The following is a 22715-nucleotide window of genomic DNA, read 5'->3' as shown; positions in this document are numbered from 1 at the left end:
AACAGAAGGCGCTTACTGGTATTTAAACATCATCGATTGGGTGCTGAAGTGGACAGCTCCCCCGTGCAGATACACCAACCAAAACCAAAACACAATGGCTGGTTTGACTCCTAGTTACATGGACCCTCTGAAGCGCCTTTTCTCTTTTTAACTCCGAGTGAAGAGCTCCATTTCCCCAGCCGTCTAACATCTTTCAACATTTACGGACTAATTTTAAGCAGCTGGCGAGAAAGGCGCCGTTTTAACTATACAAACAGCAGTGAGGCGGATGTTTTGACACCTGTAGCTGAAGCCGGATCGCAATCTCATAAAAAAAAAAAAAAAAGAGGGAGGGGTGGGGGTTTGGATTGTTTCACATCCATCTTCCTCCATCCGTCCTGCAGGAGAGGTGCTCCGCTGCGCTGTTTGATCTCGAGTGGTGAAGCGCAAAGGTAGTCTAAAGCCATAACGGACGCATTAATTTCTAAGCTGCTCTCTGTGCCTGCTTGCAGACAGGAAAGAGCATGGATAGAGAAGCATTTGCTCTGACTAGTGCGTTGAGGGGATTTGTAGAGCTGGGGGTGTGATCCCGTGGAAACTAAACTAGGGACAACGTCTAAAGCACCGTTACTGACAGCTCGCCATTTCTCCTCAAGCCTCTTTTGGTTATTATTTCTTCATTTTGAGGAGGACATAGATTATTTTTTGAATTAGTCATGGGGAAAGAGGAGTGCAAAACAATGCTGGACGCTTTGAACAAAGTGACCGCCTGCTACAGGCATTTGGTCATCGCGCTGGGAAGCACCTCGGACTCGCAGAACCTGCGAGAGGAGCTGAAGAGGACCCGCAAAAAGGCCCAGGAGCTGGCCGTGGCCAACAGGACTAAACTGACCTCTCTGCTCAAAGACAAGTCCATCAGCAAAGAGGACCGGGCTGAGTACGAGCGCCTATGGGTGCTGTTCTCGAGCAGCATGGAGCTCCTGGAGGTGGACATGAAAAGGTCCCTGGAGATAGGGCAGGATTTCCCCCTCAAGGTGCCAACGAGACACCTCATCCAGACGGGGATGACCGGCAGCACCAGCACCGTGGCGGCCCGGGCCATGAGCGTGCAGAACATGAAGTACGAGGCGGACAGCAACATCGACACGGCGGACCTCAGGGACCTGCAGTCCGAGATCTCCCAGGTGAGCCAGATGATGGAGGAAATGGAGATGAAGGTGCAGGTGGCGCCGTGGGCCGTCGAGGCGAAGCAGGAGGCAGGAGCGGAGCTCAAGTCCAACATGAGCGTCGGAAATTCCTCCGTGGGTGTCATCTCCATCTGCGAAGAGGAGCCAAAAGAAGAGGAAAGTGGAGGCAGCAGGGGTTCTGGGTTTGCATCTATATGCGCTGTGTTTATGTTCTTTGTCATCCTTACTGTCGCCGTGGTTCTAGGATATTTGGTCATCAATATGTCCTGAACCGTCACCCTGATGGACATCCTGCGAGGCTGCCCACCGGAGCATCACCGTGGGTACAGAGCCAGCACCTCCACATGCGAGAGAACGAGCTTTTTGTGGGATTGAGCGGCTGAGAAAAAGAGTGGACAAGTTATTAATCTTTCTCGGATTTGTGAATGTATTCGGTGGAGTTGAGGAGTTGCACTAGATAAAATGTAGAACAATATAGCCACTCGGGGAGAATGGACAATGCACAAATAAGTATTTTGAAGGGCCAATGGGTCATGTATTTTTGGAGGAGGGGGGAGGGGTGGGGTGGGGGATGAAAAGAAATAAAATTACGTGACAGTGTCTGGCCATCAGGATGATATAAACAACACGTAATCCAAGTGGATTAGTGGAAAAGCTCAAGCATAAATGTAGCCTACTGTTAAGTATTCCCCCTAGTGTGCTGCTGATTGATGCTTTAAATTTATGATTTCAATCCAGAAAAGTCAGAAGGAGCAGGGTTGGGTGGGTGGGGGGCAAATAGTCAGAAGAAGTAGGGTCATGTAAAACCTAATAGAACCACTAGACCGTTAACCTTTGCTCTTCACATTACACAGGCTGAATGTGAACAAATCTGCACTGTCCTCCACACTTGTTAGCACAGTTTTAATACATCATAAAATCTGTATAGCCAGATCGTAGTGGGCCTGCATCTTACGCCATTGCATCAAATCACAATGTGCTACATGAGAGCCTTTGGACCTAAGAGACTTCAACAGTCTTTTAATAATGCACCCATTCACTGTAAGCCTGTTCATGTTCCTTTACAGGGTTTTTCTTGCAAACAGTGTTGAATGTATACATTGCAACATGTGAATAGAGGGTTTGTACATACAGTCTACTGCTGTGACAGATAATGTACATACAATCAAGTATATTTATTATAATAAAATTTCGAAACACACAAGAAATAGTTCTGCAGATGCTTTACAAGACAATGCCAAAGCAGTTTTTCTACAAACAATGACCATGCAAGAAGTGAATTTACTCTTATGTGTGAGGCTTTGGAATATTTGTTTTGCATTAATGCTAATGGTTTTAGCCCAGTATGACGGAATATCAGATGTGCACTGAGGTATTTTAAGTAAAGGATTATAATCTTAGACGTAACCACCCTGGAGTTAAAATAGTGGTTGATTTAAAGTGGAAAGTAGACTAACACAGATACTTTAACTCCCTAATGGTTTTAGTTGTAAGAGTCTTTGAGGGTATTTCTGGAATGGTACATAGGTGAGCCAAAGCCTGTAGTACTGTACATGTATAGGAGGGAGGGGTGGGGGTGTGTAGTTCTCCTGGACCATGGGTGAACACAGATTGGTCCAGCAGAGCCGATGCCTAACAGTTGGGGAGTCTATTCAAAAGTCTGTTCAAAATGTTATTTTTTTTTACCCTCAAAATTGTAATCATGATTTATTTGAAACAAATCTCTCTTACAGGTCACAAAATAGTTTGTATTTGAATTTTCAAAACTTGAAATGGAATGATTAATCCACCGTTAAATAAATACTATTGCATTCCTCAATTCTAAAGTAAATAATGTAGTTTATGGTATATTATTGTAAACAATAAAAATGCCACACTGCATCTCTGTTTATAGGTCTTTGGCGGGGTTAAATTAAAAAGCTAGTTTAGAAAATGTTGTGTATGAAAGATATCAGCAATGCATCAAAAGTGTGTAATGTTGTTAATAACAAATACTGGTAAGAAGAAGTGTTGAAATGATACTACTGAAAGGATTCTGCAAAACAGAGTGACCCCAGGAGCTGCAGGAAGACATGTTGTTGTCATCATCATTTTACAAATACTAAATTTGAATTTGAATTTAAAATGAATTCTAATGAAACGCCTGTTAACATCATATCTGCTTGCAGCTCAACAGTTGCAGATCAAATTAGCTGTAAACTGAATTAAACTAAATTGAGAAGATTATGCAGAAAATAGTTGCCCGGCATTTAAAGAACATTCAGTCTCAGTAGCAGGCTGTGGAAGTCTGTAGAAATCTCACAGGATCAAATTTAATTGCAGCTACCCTCCTCCATGAAGCAGAGGCCTGACGCCTTGTGGGAGTAATGGATTCACAGCAAAAAAAAAAAAAAAAAAAATTACATATTTCTTAGGCCTATTTAAAAAAAAAAAAACAAAAAAAAAAAAAAAACTGGCAAGTGTAAAATATTCAAGTTGCAGACTGAGATAGCAATCATTGGGAACATTAAAGGTTTATTCCGCAGAATACTTAGATGCCCTTTTCTGTGTTCCACTGCGTTTTATCTCTTATTCCTTCCTGTCTGTCTCCACTCAGCCCTTTGAGGTTTGAAACCTGTGGAAAAACATTGATAGAACATTGTAAAAAAAAAAACTTGACTCCTTGAAGAGGCTGCAGAGCCCAGCAGATTTTTTGGCAGGACTTGGATGCATCAAAAATCAGTGGCATGCTACACTGACAACTGATTCACATAAGCTCTCTTGAAATCGTGTTTATCCTTGTTGTCATTTCTGAGGGGCACTGAGCTCTGCTAACAGTGAGTCATGAACCTCTTGAAATTCACCACAGACTTACATTGTCATCCAAAAATACAAAGGTGATTAATTAAACATGAGGAAGAAGGGGAGGAAACAGTGGAAGAGATAAAGCCTCCCCAAACACTGCGCTTTAAAATTTGTCCCTCGCGTTTGCTCATGCAAAAGTTTCTGGAATGCTGAAATGATTTTGTTGCAGTCTCTGTTACGCAAGCTGTTTCTCAAAATAGCCACAGCATTAAAGTTTTAGTGTATGGGCTTCATTAGGTATAAAAATTTACCCTTTACAGGTGAGTAAATCCACTTCCTCTACAGTTGTTTGGAGGCATTTTGTTTGAACTTATGCATGAGAGAGCCAGTTATTTGCTTCACTCTGTCGCTTGGAAACAAATAAACTGAGCAGACTGGTTCACTGAGAGGCAAGCTGCACACTTGGCAGAGACTGCATCATCACCTCATCTGGACGAAGATAGTGGGTTTCCAAGGCTGTGGGTTGCCATAGAAACCCTCAATGGACTCTCCACCGCAAACAGCAGAGAGGATTGAACGGTGTTATTTCAACTCACCCCCTTTGTGACACCACCATCCTACACATACACAGTGCAATGTGAGGGCAAACCTCATGTTTTCTCATGCAGATAGATAAAATCTGTCAAAGCACGCCTCAACATTTTAGGAGAAAATGTTTTAACCAGGTCAGAGTGACATAAGGGTTTGATCTTTTTGTTGTAGCGACTCAGACAAATCCAAAATCAATAGATTCAATCTCAACGGTATATAGAGATGCTTCTATCAGTTCCCCTCTCTGTTTATCCAACTCTCTTTATGATTCAGCCTCTTCCTCCTGATTTAGCTCATCTCAACAATAACACATCTGTAGAGGCACAGATCAACACTAACAAAGTGTCTGCACATTAGCTTTGTCAAAAAAAGCAGAAATATATTGAAAAACAGAAACCTGGTTATGAGCATGACTGAGCTACAGCGACCAGAGTGATGGTGCGTATACTGCGAATGCATCTATACAGTTACTGGCATGCTTTGTGATAGTAGATGTGAAAATTTGCCAAGCACCCATTAGACTCATTTTTTGACCTATTCCATTCAGCTCATTCCCCATGTGCTTTCACATGTAAATCCCAAACCATCATAAGAAGATGTAGCACAAGTCACCTGAAAGCAGTTTGAGACAGTATCACTAAAAAGAACAAATTAATAATGAATTAATTGATGTGTTCAATAATAAATTACTTTATAAATGGCAGACACAGGGTACAACCCATTTGACAAAGATTATTTCTTAATTTGCCATGAACACTGCTGTGAGCAGGGAAGACACCCAAAGGGGAAAAGGTGGAGGCCCCACAGAGCCTCCACCACTGACATATGCACTCCTACAGAGACCCACACACACACACACACACACACACACACAATTAGCTGCAGGTGTTGTCTCTAAATCTCTTTGATATATTTGTTAGTCAGCCTGTTACTATGGTTACAGGCTAAATGTGGTCAAAATAAAATGGTTACATAATTATTTTATGTATAGTATGGACCGGGGGGGGGGGTTGCCTACATATTTTGCCCCCCCCCTCCCAACAACAGCTTTTACACAATAAATAATAACAACAAAGTCAGATTTAACTGTTATATTAGAGCATCTTTAATCAGACAAAACCCAGAAGCTCACACTAAAACAAATTGTAAGTGAAACAACCTAGAAATGAGTGTCTGGGTAAAATGTAAAACTAGCAGTCCTGTGTACACCGTGCACAATAAGGCCATTAACAATCACTTCATTTCAAGCACATAAGCGTCCAGGCTGTGCCTCTCTCTCCCCATTTTCTCCTCCCTGTCCTCTGTTTTCACTCAGGCTCTCTGTACTGGACCATCAGCCATCCTGAGACCTCTCTCCCCCTCCTGGCCGTCAGTGCCTCCTTCCAGATGTTTTGGATGTGGATCTTGGTCCTCATGAGTCCCATCCTCCTCTTTGTCCCTCTGTCTTGTTCTGTGTGCTTGTTTCCTCCTCCCAGACATGTGGCTGAAACTCTTTTGGATTTTGTCTCTTGTGTGTTTGTGTAATCTGTCCTCTTTCCAGGTCTTCATGGTGGAGAGGAGGTCATGTGGCTCAGGTCATATCTGTTGGACCTGGAAGTTGTTCAATATCATCCCATCTTCATGTCTGCTTACAGCCTATAATTTTGTCATCCTGATTGTCCACAGTGTATATTAATATTATGTTGTACATTCTGTACACTGTACATGCACTGTTTTGCACATCTGTCCTTGAGGAGAGCTCCATCCTCAGTTACTCCTCCATTTCTCTGTAAGGCCGCTTGAGGGAAATTTGTGATTTGTGATATTGGGCTGTATCGGTAAAATTTGACTTGAATTCATATTTTTTCAATTGCAATTTTGTGAAACAAAAACAAAACAAAACAAAAAACAAATGAGGAAGCTGATAAAGGGAAAATGAAACAAGCAAACTTTCACAGTCATTAATGCAGTCAGGTGAAGACTTGGGGTATTACCCAGGAAAACTAATCTAGGCTTAGCCATAAATAAAAAGGTGTAAAAATAAAAATATTTGTTTCACAAGGCTTTCCAGTACATTTTCACAGAAGAGTGTTGGGGCAAGTCAAAGCTGACTTTTTGAATCATGTGACAAGGCTGGTTCGACAACTGGAAGCAGGTGGTTGTACCTGGGTGTGATGGTGATCTGTAGACTTGTAGTATATGGATTTAAGATCACTATACGGTGCAGTGCTGAATCATCCTGAGGATCCTCCAGCTGTGAGTCTGTGCTTGTATCCACTTGAGTCTTTCCTGAAGTGTCCAATGGGTAAAGTTTGTCTCCTGGAAATAGCAGAGCCCAAGAGTGCAAAGAAAATAGCAGACAAAGATAAGGGAAATGAGAAAATGATTAATCTATGATAATCACAGTGACCATCTCATAAAACCAATACTAAATAGTGTTAATATTCAGAACACCACATCACAGTCATTCATCATAATAAAACCACATCTAATATCATTTAGATCAGTGGTTCTCAAACTTTTTCACATCAAAGACCCCTAAATTGACACAAATTAGACCACGGACCCCCATCTGATAAGATTTTTGCTTTTAAATGTCTTATTACAGAAAGTGTTTGAAACTCATGAACAAAATAGTCCATCCATAGTACATTCTCTCCTTGTGTTACTTAAGGATGGAAATATAGTGAAAACAAATTATTCCCCTTTTTGCTGGGGACCCCAGGGAGCCCCCTAAAGGACCCCTAGGGGGTCCCCAGACCCAACTTTGAGACCCACTGATTCAGATCATGAAACATGAGTTGAGCATGGTTGACTGCTGGTTTGGATGTGGATTAGATAAAACAGACAATCAGTACCTGGAAGCAGTGATATGTAGTGCTCATCTTTTGAGAAAACAACAGGCAGCCACTGCTCGCAGCCCTCTGTTGCACGCTGGCTGGCAAAGTTGTGGAGGTCATTTAACACGGGGAAGCGGCACATGCGGCTGAGCTCATAGAACTGCGGAGGGGCAATCCACAGCTCCTGTGCCTGGTAGCTCTGCAGGACCTCTGAGGGTGTGGACCACTGAAACACAAAAAGAGAGAGTGTTTTACAAGTGTGTGTGTCCCCCCCCCTTTTAGTTTTGTACATGAATTGGCCCTTAATAATATAATATCCATAAATTTGATCAACTGTTGTAATTAGCAACAAACACTGCACATTATTTGTGTAATTGACCCACAATGAAAACAGAGTTAAGAGAATTTTTAATAGCTTAAATATGTAACAACTTCTGAAATCTGTTAGCAACAGAAACCTTTTGAACCACATAACTGGAAGCTTTTTTGATTATTAGAACAGGACAGTTTCCTGCCCATCCATGGATTGGAAATGCTGGTATAGTCATGACTCAAGATTCAGTTTGGAATTGGGGAAAAGTATTATATTAGTTTTCATTTCAAAGACTTGCTCAGTCATCTTTTAAATATCTTTCTTTGTTGGTTACCATCACAAAAAAATATTAATCAAACCAAAGCAAACAAGAAAGAAGGAAATCAGCATCTTTACTGAGCTAATCTATTAAATTCTGACAGCTCTGGTAACCTTTACCAAGGACCCATTTGGTTCAGTTTATTAAGCCTGTTTTTTTAAATTCCACCTGAAAACTAGGTTTCACAGCTGTTTTTGAATCCCATTAACCATTTATATGACTACATGATTGCTTTGTTTTGTGTGTATTTAATTCTATTTTTACTTAGTTAACTTTTATTTATTTAACTACTTATTTGATGTTTTCTAATGTGTTCAATGAATAAACAGACCTGAATCCTGGCTCACCTGAAAGCGCACTATTTCCTTTTCATCGTGCAGTGTGTGCGGGGTGCCCTGCAGGCAGCACATGAAGAAAGCTGTATCAAACCTCGTCACACCGTACCGGCCCGCGGGAGTCAGCCAGTTACCCCATTCCTGTAAAGCCCAGATGTTGGGCAACACCTCCAACTCTCTGCACATCCTGATGAAGTTGGAGGGGTTTTGGTTCACCAGAGCCCTCCACCTGGTGAGTTCACTACTGCCCAGCTCGTTCACTTTATAATGTAGCGCTGGATCAGTGGCACACCTGTCCTCTATGCTTTTTAACAAACTTTTCTCCTCCAGTTTAGAAACAACCAACAGCACGCCGGACTCCTCAAACGTCTCTCTCAGGGCGCAGATCCTGAAGGCAACCTCTCCCGGGATAGGAGAGCCCAGTTTCAGTCGGTCTGTGGCGAAGATTGGAGGTCTGGTCTCCGCCGGTTGCTTGACACTTCTCAAACCAAAACTGGGAGAGTTCCTGAAAGATTTGAAAATGTCCAGCCATTCACTCGAAAAGTCCGAAGAGTCCACCATACCCCCGGGAAACACATACGCATTGGGCATGAATCCACTTTTACTGCTTCGTTTTAGCAACAAAACGTCGTAATCAAAGGAAGACCTGTGCGGCAGGTGTGACCGCTCATAGCTGCTGCCCGGCGGTGAGCCTGAAGCGGCTGTCAGCGGCGTCCTTGACGATAAACTGTCCGCGCCGAGCCTCTGGCCTGCGGCTAAAATGAGAGTGGCCGCCTCCTTCCAGTGCTTCAGAGTGGTGTTCATCTTAAAACTCCGACAATGTTTATGACAGTTTTCACTCAGTGCTTCTGAAAGTTAAAGTCCTTGGTTCCATTTGTGGTGGTGGAAGTGACGTAGCTCGGGACTAACATGACCTGCTATCGCCCCCTAGAGGCCGGATGACCCACAGCGCTGCAGAGATACAGGTGCTCCACAAAGGCCTTTCTTTTTCTTTTCTTCTCTTTCTTTCACTGTTTGTTACAGAACTGGTTCTTTATATCATTTTTCCCCAATATCTAATAATTATCATCATATACTGTAATGTAATACACACCTGACAAAAAAGCTGTGTTACATTTTTATTGCCAATCATTAACAAAACACATTTCCTGACGCTGTTTCGATGTAATAATTGATCTACCATCCACTGAGAAGTGTTTCTACATTGGTGTGAACTTAAGAAATGTCTTTCACTTACCAGGGCTACAATAATACAAAGAGTATAGCCGATATTTTGACTGAAGTATATCAATATTATGCTCCATGCACATTATCACTTCCAACTCTGTTGCTGTAACCTGTTAAAACTTCAAACATTTGAACTCTAACTCTTTGTGTTTTCTGACAGTTCATCCTTATGCCAATTAATAGCTGTTCAACATTTCAATGATGGCAAATTGTCGCTATGTTAAAAGGATCTGACCACATTTTTTACACAGTGTACACACTCTCAGCTGTTTACAAATCCGTTAAACTGAGATATCACAGTGAAGGTAATAAATACAGTCAATGACTGATTCTGGCTCTCTAACAAAGCAACTTTTTGGGGGGGGACAGTTTCTTCCTAAATTAGCTAATCTGCTGCACTGAAAGCACACAGTCTTACAAGCCTGAATTTGTTGCTGTAAATGCACTTAGTCAGATCCCTAAGCCCCCCTGAATGTGCCTGAAACTTGAAGTCTGTTATTGGTCATAAGTTCTTGTTCTAAGGGTTACTGAGTTCATATGAAAATGTGTTCTTGTGTTAGCAGATTACCATGAGTGGGCGAGGCTGTCCGTCTGCAGCAAGTGTGTCAGTGGCAACTGTTCAAATTCTCTTACAGGCTTCATAAAAATATTTCTATTTCAGCAAGTGCCTCAAGGAACGGCAGTCACCAGTGGAGGCCAGTGTTACAAATCAATAGTGAGCTAGAAAGGTAAACTACCAGATGTTATTTGGCTGTTCGTGCATGTCCTGTTTTGCTGAGGATGTCATCATAAAGACAGAAATTGAATTGTAACATGACTGTTAAATGGGTGTTAGAATGAAAAGTAACTGTGCAAACCTTCTACTTATTTCTGTTTATCACTATCATACTACACTCTGCGCATTCATCATAACATTTGACTTTTAAAGGCTGAATTACTGAAGAGTGATTTTAAGTGTTAAGGAATTCAATCTGAGTTACAACATGCCTTGCAGATACTTCACAGTTTGTGCTGAAAAGCCATATGTGCATGTATACTCCTGGAAACAGCCACAAATCTGCAAATTTGCAGTCTTTCTTTTTTTTGTCCACCCATATGGACAAATTCTTTTCATAATTGGCTCGACCCCTTCACATTTCAAAGGTTGCAATAGTCTGCAACTTAAAGACAGAGGTTAAACACTTGTATAAGAAGGGTCAACACCTAGATTAACACAGCAGAGGTTTTATTTTTCAAGGCAATCGATCCTGAAGTGGAGACATGAGTATAATAAAATATTTCAATACACTGATAAATATTTGTGCTCAGGAAATAAACAGAAAAAGAAGAAGTTACAGTATAAAATGCTCGAAATGGGGGGAGACTCGTGAAAGTAAATAGAAGAGAAGGAGGGACAGAGAAGAAAGGGAATGTAACACACAAACATAATCACACACAAATGTGCATGCACACACAGAGGTGTCATATATCCTTATCAAAGAGGCTTTGTGAAAGAAGTCAGGCTATGTAAGCTCAGAGAGGAGGAGGGTTAGAGATTTTTGAAACTGTCTAAAAAAGAAAGCCTGATGAAAGTTCTTATATTGGATCAGTCATTTTTAACTTTATGAGTCCCAGGAGCATCTTCATGGGATTTCTGAACAGCTGATGAACCGATTTGTCTCCAAACACAGTTAATGATAGAATTACTGGCGGGATTACTGTATAACATTGTTTTTTTTTAGTGTAACCTGCATCACACCTGCATATTATCTATGTAGTAGGAATGTTTCAATGCACTGTTGTTCAAAACCATCCCATATTCCCTCCTCCCTCTCTAGTGGGTAAACTGGACATCTCCTCTCTAAGCTCTGAGCAGTGGATTTCATTAACTCAGAAACTAAACTACCTTTGCCTCCCTCTCCTTCCCTGTCTTTACCCACCTCCCTTTTCATCCAGGGCTATCCAGGAGGTCCAATCGGATATGGGAACCTCCCACCAGAGGAGTGTGTTCACTCTCAGGGAGCCTCAGGTTTTCATTTGCATCAGACATTCCTGCTTTCCTTCATTTAACTTGGCTCAGTATCATCTGAGGGTTCATATCCCGTACCTTGGTTAAAAAAAAAAAAAAAAGCATTCAAGGTCTATGGAGCTTCACTGAGGTGGTTTTTGTCCCAGTCATATGTAAGTGAAAAATATGTTACAATATTTATTCAATGTAATATAATAATATTTTTTGATGTCATAATATTTATTTATTATCATGTATCAAGAACCACATTTGGAAAGTAGATTAAATTTAACAACATTTTGTGAGCAAGTGAAAAAGACAGTGTTATTAGATCATTTATATCAATGCAACAACAGTTAAACATTATCATGGGGAGTATGTGTGAGCGTTAACCTACCTACCTATCTATCTATCTACCTACCTGTCTACCTATCTATCTATCTATCTATCTATCTATCTATCTATCTATGGTACATGCACTGACTGAAATTCACAGTGATTTGATTTACAATCTCCACGCAAACAATGGTTGATACAAAGTGCATGACTTCTTGGAATTTATGGTGTTCCTCTTACGAGGTGTGAGTGAAAATCCACCCTAAACCAGAATAAAGAAGTTTAGCTGCTTTTCAGTACACAAAGTCTCTCTAAAAGGTGAAACCTGTCAGCCTTTTCCTCAACCTGTGACACTGACACTTAGTGCTGTAAGATACCACTTGGTGTCATCAACTAGAAACCTAAAGAAACACTGCGCAAAGTCAAAACCTGGGCCGTAGATCTGGATGGATCAAAGCCTAGTAGAGTAATAAAAATCAGTAAGATCACAGGATTAACAATGTAAATACATTTGTTTTGTGGTGGATTTTCAGTGAGTTGTTTTGCTTGTGTGAGCCTCATTGTTGAGCTACTGCTACTGGTAGGCCAAGAAGGGCTCAGTGGTTCCTTCGAAACCTTATCACAGTTACGTTGTAAACTGTGTGAGGACCTTTTTTTTGATAAGGACAACAAAGATTAGATTAGATAACTTGACAATGCAACATAAACGAAAGCAAAAAGTGGTGTAAAATGTGTGCCTGCATTTGTTTTTTGTTTTGGCCACTAGCAAACAGAAATGGACGAAGACAGCGTTAGGAGGAGGAAGGAGTCGCAGAATGGGTGCACTGGCTACAGTGTGGACTCTAACACCAAAGACAAACAGCCTGTGAAGGCCACTGTGCTTCAAAAAGATGTGAGTGTCTGTGTGTGTTTGTGTGTGTGTGTGTGTGTGTGTGTGTGTGTGTGTGTGTGTGTGTGTGTGTGTGTGTATCTGTTTGCCTGTCCTGTGTGGGTGTTCCTGAGAATAAGCCTCATTAGATGTTCACACAGTAGGATCCCACCATCCGTACCTTTTTAAAGCAATGGGGGCTGGGATTGAGTACCAGTCAGTGCCACTTCAACCATCCCCACATATTAACTCCACGGTGATCCACTCAGTGGTGCTGTCCAGGCCCCTAAGCTCCCTAAGCCCTAAAGTGATTTTAGGGGGACTGAGAGAATTTCACTGGCTAAAATAGGATTAAAATATCAATTTATCTAAACAATTGATAATTAGCATTTCACCATCCCCCCTCACTCTACCAAAGAAGGATGTAAGTTGACATATCTGCTTAGTTGAGTTGGAAAAAAAAGCCCATCATGATTAAAACCCAAGACGTGTGCATGTGTGGGGGATGCGTTTGGATTAGAAGCATCCTTCCAGGTCAATGATCAAGGATCCCATAACAGTAGTCACTAAGTTTTCGTGTGCTCGAATAAAAAAAAGTCTACACCCTCTGTGAGGCCATATCTATGCTCAGTGTAGCTTTGAGCTAAATGTAAACATCACCATGCTAACGTAATGACCATGTTAACACTCTGTTGCTTAGCAGGTATAATGCTTACCATATGCACCTTCTTAGTTTAGCGTGTTAGTGTGCTAACATTTGCTAATTAGCAATTAAAAGAAAGCCTCTATGATGTCAACAGGCTAAAGTCAAAAGTTTACCTGCTGTTGACAAAGAAAAAATTAGGTGATCACCTGTTTGCAATCCAGCAGCAGAAAACTTGAACCTCCAATCTACACTGGGCTTCTGTCCACATGACGAGTTAAGTTTGGTGAAATGGTGTGAGTGGATGTTTGATATTCACTTACCATTCAGCTTTGGTCCATCCTCCACCAAATGAAGTAAAAGTAGGCGAATATAGTATTTCATCACAAGGTAAATCCCAGAATGTTTTGAAAATTGTTGACAGCTGCATAGAACGTGTAAAGATGAAAGTTTTCCATTTCTGGTTGAATTGCTCTGAAGATAACATTCAAGAAAGTTCAAATGTGAGAACTTAAATAACATATTTACCTCTTGCTCTTTGCGTGTTTGATCAGGTTGGTCTGCTGAGTGGCATCTGTCTGATTGTGGGGACTATGATCGGCTCGGGTATCTTCATTTCTCCGAAGGCTGTTCTGCTGTACTCTGGAGCTGTGGGACCCTGCCTCCTCATCTGGACTGCCTGTGGCGTGTTAGCCACTCTGGGTGAGAACGCCATCCAAACTAACACAGCACTTCATCCCGCAACAGTCCAATATTATTTTCCACTTATGTTTGTAAAATGGTGGTGGATAAAACATAAAAAAACACCTCCCCTGAAGGAAACCCCACATTGGGTTGGACTGCAGACAGACGAAGAGATGAGATTGCTCTGTAAGATACTGGATTCTAAAGTAAACACATAAATTAGTATTTAAAAGTATTTATGGTAAAACTTGATCATAACTCTAATTCTGGCTTTTTTGCATGTATATGTATGGCCTCCTCCTCAGGGGAGAACATCAGAAACTACCTAAAACATGTCTGTCAGACCAAGCAGTTAGTGTGCTCTCTGTCCTTGTAAACATGCTGTAATTCATCCTTGTAATGCTTTGACTGAAGAGCAACAATCAACAGATTTATGTCACTAAACGTATGTACAGAGAAACTGGCACAATAAACTGTCAACAATGGAAATGCTCTGTCAGGAGACTGTGATTGCTGCAGTAAATTCAGTCAGTGCGTTTTTGTGTTTATCAACATACATGTTTTGTGTTGAGATTTTTAATGGAAAAATGCCAAGATTTCCAAATAGCAAAGCTGCGCTTAAGAAGCTTTGGTTAACATATTCTGGGCTAGTGTGTTAAATTTGGATATGTGGGACGTTGTCCTTTATTTTGAAGGTGGTAAAGTTAATCTTCAGCTTGGTTTACAAGCTTGGCAACAAACTCAAAGTTCTATGTAAATAATTAAAAATGATGACCTGCAGTTGTTTGTCCTTGCACAAACTTACTTATAAACCTTGATGTCAGGGTGCGTCGTGTGGCGTAGTGGTCTAAGCAGGCGCCCCATGTGTAGAGGCTACAGTCCTCACTGCAGTTGGCCCCGGTTCGAGTCCAGCATCGGACGGCCTTTACTGCATGTCATTTCCCCTCTCTCTGCCTCCCCATTTCCTGTCTCTCTCCACTATCCTGTCCAATAAAGGCACAAAAGCCCAAAAAAATATACTTTAAAAAAAAAAAAAAACCTTGATGTCAGGTGTTATGATGTGATTTCCCCTTAGTTTTCAGGTCACCATAGCTTTGCCTTGGAAAGACTGGATCTGACATCTTTTAAAAAAAACAAGAAGAAAATGTCTCCTCTACAAAATGTATTCATTCATACTGAACAAATGTATTTCCTTTTCCATAAAAATATAAATTAAGCATGACGTTTATAATTACTAAATTATTATAAACGCTCACCATTAGTAAGCTTAAGTCTTATAGTGTACTGTCTGTCATTAGGGTTGCATTATTATGCTTGGGGATAAAAGTATTAACAAGGATTTAAAATTTAAAAATGACTGCCTCTGACCTTGAGGGTGTTTGGCAGGGAGTTTGTTCAAACCAAATGTTTCTTGGTGGGAGAAAATTCAAAATGTTCCTTGAACCTCCCACCAGAAGAAATGATGAAAGCCACTTCTGTTAATTTGTTTCACATGTTCTCTCTGTCTCTCTTTATGTGTATGTGTGTCCACTCAGGAGCACTGTGCTACGCTGAGCTTGGCACCATGATCACCAAATCAGGGGGAGAGTACCCATATCTAATGGAGGCTTTTGGTTCCCTTGTGGCCTACCTTTACTCCTGGACCACAGTCATGGTGTTGAAGCCCTCCTCCTTCGCCATCATCACACTGAGCTTTGCAGAATACGCCTCCACTCCTTTCTACCCCGGCTGTACCCCTCCTCTTGTTGTTACCAAGAGCTTATCAGCAGCAGCTATATGTAAGTTTAACTTTAATCCTTGTGAGTTAATGGTTAAAACCACTTAACTGCACATACAAAAGTAGTCTTTATAGAAGTTATTGACTGTGCTTCTGACATTAAAACTGAACTGGTCGCTGAATTCTTTCCTCAAAAAACTTCTGTAAATCATGAAAAACTGTGTTTCTGAATTATAGGGTTAACTGATACTGTAAATATAATACCAGTGGAGTGGTGAAAAGTAACAGCAAACCAGCATTTAAGGCTTTAAAGCCAGTTTACCAGTTTTGCCATTGGTAAATTATTCAAAATTACCTCAAAGATTAATTAAAAATGACTTTGCGAACTGCAAATATGAATAAAAATTTGTCATTATTAAAATAAAGCTGACCTGGCCACAGATATACTGTGTGCTCAGAACAGATTTTTCTTATATGGGTTGTACAACGATAAAAACAATATAATCAACATTATGCAAACACTTTAAGAATTAACTAAGAAAGGTGTTATAAATAACGATTCTTCTTAGAATCCATTCATTTCAAATGTCAAAGTGAGAATGATGTAATGCATATTATTACATTTCTTTTTTTCTTCTCAGTTTTAATCGTCTCAGTCAACTGTTTGAGTGTCAGACTGGCAAACTATGTGCAGAACTTCTTCACTGCAGCCAAACTTTTCATTATTATTGTCATAGTGGGAGCTGGCATTGTTCTCTTGGCTCAAGGTGGGTTTTCTTATATGAGTGTTTTTGATGTACAACTCTGCTTTTAAAGTTTTTGTCCTTTGATGAAATGTTTAATTCTAATGATTTATTTATGTATTGTTGTGTGTTTGTCTCCAGGAAACACTGAGACTTTGTCAAATGCATTTGATGGAACAACATCGTCTGTTGGAGCGATTGGACTTGCGTTTTATAATGGGCTGTGGGCTTATGACGGATGGTAACAGTCATACTTCACTTCATTTTGCTCTTTTAACATGTAAAGGATTGACCACACTCCTCTATAAAGTAATGCACTAAAGTGCCATTTCCTGCTGTACTGACTTGATATAAATGTACTTGTAAATGTACTTTATTTATACAGCCCTTTACAACAATCCTTTCGGCGTATCAAAGTGCATTACAACAGGTTATAAATAAAGAGAAAAATAAGTGAAAACAATTAAAAAATAATAAAAGAACAATGAGAGCAATAAAATACAACAAAATCGATTAAGATAAAATAAGATAAAAGTGTTATCATACTACTGGGTATTAAATGCCATCCTAAATAGGTAGGTTTTTAGCCTAGATTTGAAGAGGCCCAGGTCAGAAATAAGACGCATCTGGGCAGGGAGCTTATTCCAGAGCCTGGGGGCAGCAACAGAAAAGGCTCGGTCACCCTAGTGTTTGTATTTTGAGCTGGGCACTTCCAGCAAAAGTTGATTTGTTGACCTCAGAGGTCTACCAGGATTTCGGACAGTTAAAAGCTCAGATAAATATGATGGGGCAAGGCCGTTAAGAGCTTTAAAAACAAACATTAAAAGTTTAAAATCAATTCTATGAAGGACAGGAAGCCAATGAAGAGAGTTAAGAACAGGAGTGATGTAAGGAGTGTATAAGGAGCACTGTGACCCCACACTTATGCTTTTCTTCATATGGCAGTATGCTTTCCCCAAGGTACACAACAATATAACAACACATGAGCCTGCCTTTAAGCTGCTCTCTTGCCTCAGCCAACTTTCTTGTTATCTCCAGTGTAGGCCATGTTCCACGCCGTGCAGTTATTGAAACAGTTAACCAGGAGAGCTAAATTCCTTCAGACTAGATAGCATACCTTTTTGAGCCCAGACACAAGACAGTGCAGTCGACCTTAGTGATGCAACTATCATGATTCTTTCAGATTTAATAGCAGCAGTTCCCTCAGTTGTTCCCTTGGGTCTTGTGCATATAAGATGCATTGGTATAGCCACAGCACACTGTCTTACTATATTTAGCTATGCTGGAACAATGTTTTTCTTTATCTTTGCTGACTCTGTGCTTGCACAGTAAATGATGTCTGTTGGTTTAGTGAGGTGTTTGTGCGTTCCAGAGCACCAGCAGGTGAAGCAGGTGAAGCCTGTCACCACCTTCTTGCTGATGAACATGATTAGTGGCATGTCACACTTACTAACCATTTTGGGTTATCAGTTATTTTCTTGTCTGTCTGCGCTGTAACATTGAAGTTTCCACAACAACGCCTGTGTCTCTTGCGCTGTGACCAGCTGGGAGTCTTTAGTCGGCCTCCCTCCATCTTGCCCTCGGCACAGGAGTGTCAGAAAGAGCATGGTTGCCTGACTGATGTTCTTTATACTGTTTGTAGTCAGATTTGAGGTGTACGTCCACACTCGCCTCCAGTCACTTTTTCTGAGGGGACCTGAAAAGGTGGTTTAATGTGACTGATACGCTTTAATTTTTTATCTCATGTTGGCGTTATAGCAAGGGGGTGCAAATGTCAGGCTATAACCCTTTGTGCTGATAGGACCAATTAGAGGGTAAAGCCTGTGTGAAATACCATAAAAACACCATGTCACTGACACTGAAGATGGTGAGGGGGCACTACAGTGATCCCTTACATAGGGTCAGCACTACAAGTAGAATTAGAATTGTCTGGATGGCCAAGCAAGTGCAGGTAAATCTTTGCGTTGCTCTGCGGAGGATAGCGATCAGGTCTTTAGAGTTCACAGCTTGGCTTAGCCCTTATTAGCAGTGTTCTACCTTCAAAGTAGACCCACATGTTCCTTGTGTTTTCACTCCATTTTTTTCCCCAGGAATCAACTGAATTTTATCACGGAGGAGCTGAGAGACCCATTCAGGTGAGACAAACTGCAACTCATCATTAAAAGGCTGCAGTTTTAAGGAAGGTGTCCCTCTACAATTCAAGTTTAAACTTTATCAAAAATGTGTTTTTCTTATTCATTGAAATTATATTATGGTCAGCACACAAAGTCAGTGTAAACATATAGGTAGGCCGTACACTCTAATAAAGTGCACTAGAGTTCATACAAGAGGGCGAGTTTTTGAATAGATCATTTATATTAACTTGAGCATGTATATTGTTAAAATTTGCACAATATACAACATGTTTCCTTTTTAAATAGATTTTTTTTTTTTTTTTGTCAATTACTCTCAGGAACTTGCCACTGGCCATCCTCATTGGGATCCCCTTGGTTTCTGTGTGCTATGTGTTGGTCAACGTTGCTTACTTCACTGTGATGACCACCAGTGAACTCCTGTTGTCTCCAGCTGTGGCTGTGGTAAGAAGCACAGAAGGCTGCACAGTTCCAGAGAAGTTGAGAGCCACGGATAGCTATGGAGTTCATAATGACTTGTCAGTCTGGTGTTAAATTTAATATGTGTCATTTATCCCAGAGTATTTTAGATTAAAGAGCTCAGTATTGTTTTACTTGTCTTTTCTAAAGTATTTGTTTGTGCTTCCTTAGACTTTCGGTGACAGAGTCCTTTACCCTCTGTCTTGGATCGTTCCACTCTTTGTTGTCTTCTCCACATTTGGTTCTGCCAATGGAAGCTGCTTCACTGCTGGCAGGTAAAAGAAACAACCGTTATATTGTAAATGAAATACAAATGCTAAAGAATGCATTTTTGTGTGCATAAAACGATGTATTGCGCATATTTGTGTGTGTCGGAAGGAAAGCACAAAGCGTGAAGGTAAAAGTGAGAATACTGAAGTGTGTTAAAAGTGGAAAAACTTGACAGACAGAAAAGAGGTAGAAATAGAAAAAACTCAAGAATACTCAACATTACAAAACATATTTCTGTCTTTCTCTTCCCACAGACTGGCCTATGTATCTGGCAGAGAGGGTCACATGGTGAAAATCTTATCTTATATTAGTCTAAAGCGCTACACCCCATTGCCTGCTCTCATATTCAACGTGAGTACTGCAATTAATAATTTGATGAGTATGTATGTATATTTCACTTTGGTTTTACCATCTGACTTATTTAATGTTAAAATTTCTGCATGGTCATTCATCGTGCTGAATAAGGTTTGTTGCTCTTAAAAACTGCTCAGATAAGTTCAGATGAATAAAGTTTCCACTGTGTTGTTTCCCTTGATGTAAACACAACGTTTCTCTTTCTCTGCTTCTCACCGTTTGCTTTCTCTTATTGTTTTATGTTTTAGGGTGTTTTGGCTATTTTATATATTATCCCAGCAGACATAAACACCCTCATTAACTACTTCAGCTTTGCTCAGTGGGCGTTTTATGGTTTGACAGCACTGGCTCTCATAGTCATGCGTTACACAAGGAAGGAGCTCCACAGACCAGTGAAGGTGAGGCTTTCTGATTGAGGCACAGCCTTTGGAGTCCATTCCTCTTTTACACTGATTTATCCTGACAGCTGTTTTGTTCAAGTTATTGAATTTGTTAACTGGAAACTGTAATCTGTACCTTTGCACACATTAACAAAAGTCATGCAGCATCTAACACCGTTTCTGAAATGGCTTAAATTGATTGCTACTGGAGCGCTGTAAAAGCATCACTGACTGAATGGTAGTGAGACAGTGAAGTCATTTACTGAAGAGATGAATCTAGACAACATTGTCAGCTGGACAGATGTGACTCAATCAACATTGTGTAATAGCAACCACAAGAAATGCAAATGCAGAACCCATTTGAAGCTTGATTCCTCTCAAATAATAGGTTGGGCCTTTAAAATACCCTACAGATGTGTGTGTTTTTAAAATCACTTTAAAAATGTACATTCATAGTGTTAAGTTTAGACAGGAAGACAGGAATAAAGTATTCCTCCATATAACCCTGCAACTATCAGACAACAATCTTGAATACTTTCTTTAAGTGGTTATTTTTAAGTTTTCCTACTGCTACATATCTAACGTTAGCATTAACAACTGTTTACTTACCAGTCTCTATCACGTATTTTATTCAACTGAAGTTAGCATGCTAACCACCTAGCCCCAGTCCTTCTCATCCCTTTCCAAGAGCGACTCACTACAGCCTCCAACCTGCCCTGAAGACGTAGCGCTGCCCAGAGGTCGCATTATAACCTTGTGTCTTGTAAATGCAATGATGGCTGAAGCTCTTGTCAATCAACAATCACCACCACCCACTCCCAGCAAGAAACCACGTTCGGTAGCAGAGAAAACTTACAAATAGCCCCTTTCAGAAAATTGAATAGATATTCTGTATCACCGATCGGAAGCAGAAGTAAAAACCGAACACTTGATCCTGTGTAACTGTGTGATTACTTGAAGGTGCCGATTGTCATAGCAGGCCTAATGGTGCTGGTGTCATGCTACTTAGTCCTGGCCCCCATCATTGATAAGCCAGAGCTGGAGTACCTCTACTGCACTATCTTCATCTTCAGCGGACTTCTCCTCTACTACCCTTTCGTCCACCTGAAGGTCAACTGGGCACGCAAACTCATGAGTAAGTTTACTTTTCATTTTTACTGAAATTGTGGACCTGAGTTTCAGAATTCATGTATTGAAATATTTTTATTATATTCTCTTGGCAATCAGTAGAAAATAAAATGTGAAATAATCTGCTCAAAATAGTAGAAAACAAATTCATGAAACACAGTGTCATGTTGTGCTGACCCCATGGTGAACCCACTTGATCAGTGTTGGTGTGACCTTTGACATCCATTCCCCTGTAGGGCCCATTACTATGCATCTCCAGTTGCTGATGGAAGTAGTTCCTCCTGAGACAGCTGAATGAGACAGAGCTGACGACAGGGTTAACTTGTGCTGCTTGACGTGAAATATGTCAGGCTTGCTTCTGGAAACAGTGGGCTGGAAATTTGGTACCCGCAGTTGGGATCAGAATCGTAAAATCAGAGCTTCACTTCTGTTGAAAAGCTGCGTGACAAAAGTTAAAGTGCATGTACTGTGTTCATGAACCAGCGCATGATGAAATCATGTGTCATTTGGGTTCAGGCCTTAAAAGAAAGAGGATTCTTGTTTCTAGAGTGTTTCCCACAGGAATACCTCTGCTGTCATTAAAGTGTACTTCTGTAGATATTAAAACAAAAGAGCCAGATCGACCATATTCTGATTATGTCCTTCACCACATCACTTACTAAATCCTTCCTGTGGTGATAGGCTACAACTGAAGGATGTTTGGTTGTTTGGTAGGATTTCTATGGTGAATATAACCAGCATGTATATACAGTATAACACTTAAGCAGTCATGTCAAACATTTACATGTAGTCAATGTTCAATGAAGTTTTCCTGTGCCAAAGATCACTTAAGGTAGAGCAGCTAGGAAATAGATGTATGCATGAATCTGCACGTGAGCAAAGGGAAAAGGTAAACGTTTAAAATGCATTAAGGAAATGACATGAAAGCCCAGCAGATCATGCAAGGAGATGTGGAAACATTTTTATTTTCTGTAATGATGTTTGCGCATGATTTTATTAATAATGCTCTCACTCCTATCTTTCACACTGGAATATGCTAGAAGAGTGGTGCATTGTTATCTGCTGTTGAAAGGTATTAAGCTTGTTGAGAATGAAGTGGATATGGGAAATAAACAATTTTCCAGCAAATACCTCAACTGTGTCTTCTTGACCTGACCTGCTGATTTATCATTTTAAGAAACAGTGTTAGTATTATCTCCCGTGGTGTACAACTGTCAAGTGTGGATGTGTGATTATGAGATATATTACCATGCATGTGCCTAGTGGTGCTTAAGGTTATGTCTTATCTCATGTCTCATAATTCAGGTAACAATCATTGCAAAACACAGCAGCAAAAGTGAGGAATATCACTCTGAATACAAGTAGTAGTGTCAGATTTTGTAGAATCAGACTGAATAAAAACAACACAAAGAAACTAGCAGAGGGACAATGAGGCAACTCAGCCCCTGCATGTATTTTTG

The 22715-nt window shown here is 40.5% G+C and overlaps 3 protein-coding genes across 3 annotated transcripts; 2 read left to right on the top strand and 1 right to left on the bottom strand.

The window, feature by feature from the left end:
* Positions 1-1677, top strand: LOC111659103 (regulator of G protein signaling 9-binding protein). Its single transcript, XM_023411919.2, has one exon. It carries the CDS (start codon positions 696-698, stop codon positions 1434-1436), a length of 741 nt encoding a protein of 246 aa, XP_023267687.1. The 5' UTR covers positions 1-695; the 3' UTR covers positions 1437-1677.
* Positions 1678-5622: 3945 nt separating this feature from the next.
* nudt19 (nudix (nucleoside diphosphate linked moiety X)-type motif 19) lies at positions 5623-9213 on the bottom strand. Its single transcript, XM_023412014.2, has 3 exons — positions 8340-9213; positions 7379-7586; positions 5623-6839 (listed from the first exon to the last, which is right to left on the bottom strand). The coding sequence occupies exons 1-3, from the start codon at positions 9129-9131 to the stop codon at positions 6622-6624; spliced, it is 1218 nt and encodes a 405-aa protein (XP_023267782.1). The 5' UTR covers positions 9132-9213; the 3' UTR covers positions 5623-6621.
* A 2316-nt stretch (positions 9214-11529) lies between these two features.
* On the top strand, positions 11530-22383 carry slc7a9 (solute carrier family 7 member 9). The gene is made up of 13 exons (XM_023412015.2): positions 11530-11714; positions 12644-12769; positions 13943-14090; positions 15608-15850; positions 16431-16556; positions 16674-16773; positions 18623-18667; positions 18985-19108; positions 19295-19398; positions 19648-19744; positions 19996-20145; positions 21088-21262; positions 21492-22383. Exons 2-13 carry the CDS (start codon positions 12653-12655, stop codon positions 21551-21553), a joined length of 1491 nt encoding a protein of 496 aa, XP_023267783.1. The 5' UTR covers positions 11530-11714; positions 12644-12652; the 3' UTR covers positions 21554-22383.
* Positions 22384-22715: the final 332 nt, after the last annotated feature.

This window comes from Seriola lalandi, unplaced genomic scaffold (assembly GCF_002814215.2).
Source record: "Seriola lalandi dorsalis isolate HSWRI2012SDOR001 ecotype SW California unplaced genomic scaffold, Sedor1 jcf7180002054474, whole genome shotgun sequence".
NCBI lineage: Eukaryota > Metazoa > Chordata > Actinopteri > Carangiformes > Carangidae > Seriola > Seriola lalandi.
Note: the sequence above shows the minus strand (reverse complement) of the source record. Positions and strands in the feature narration are given on the sequence as shown.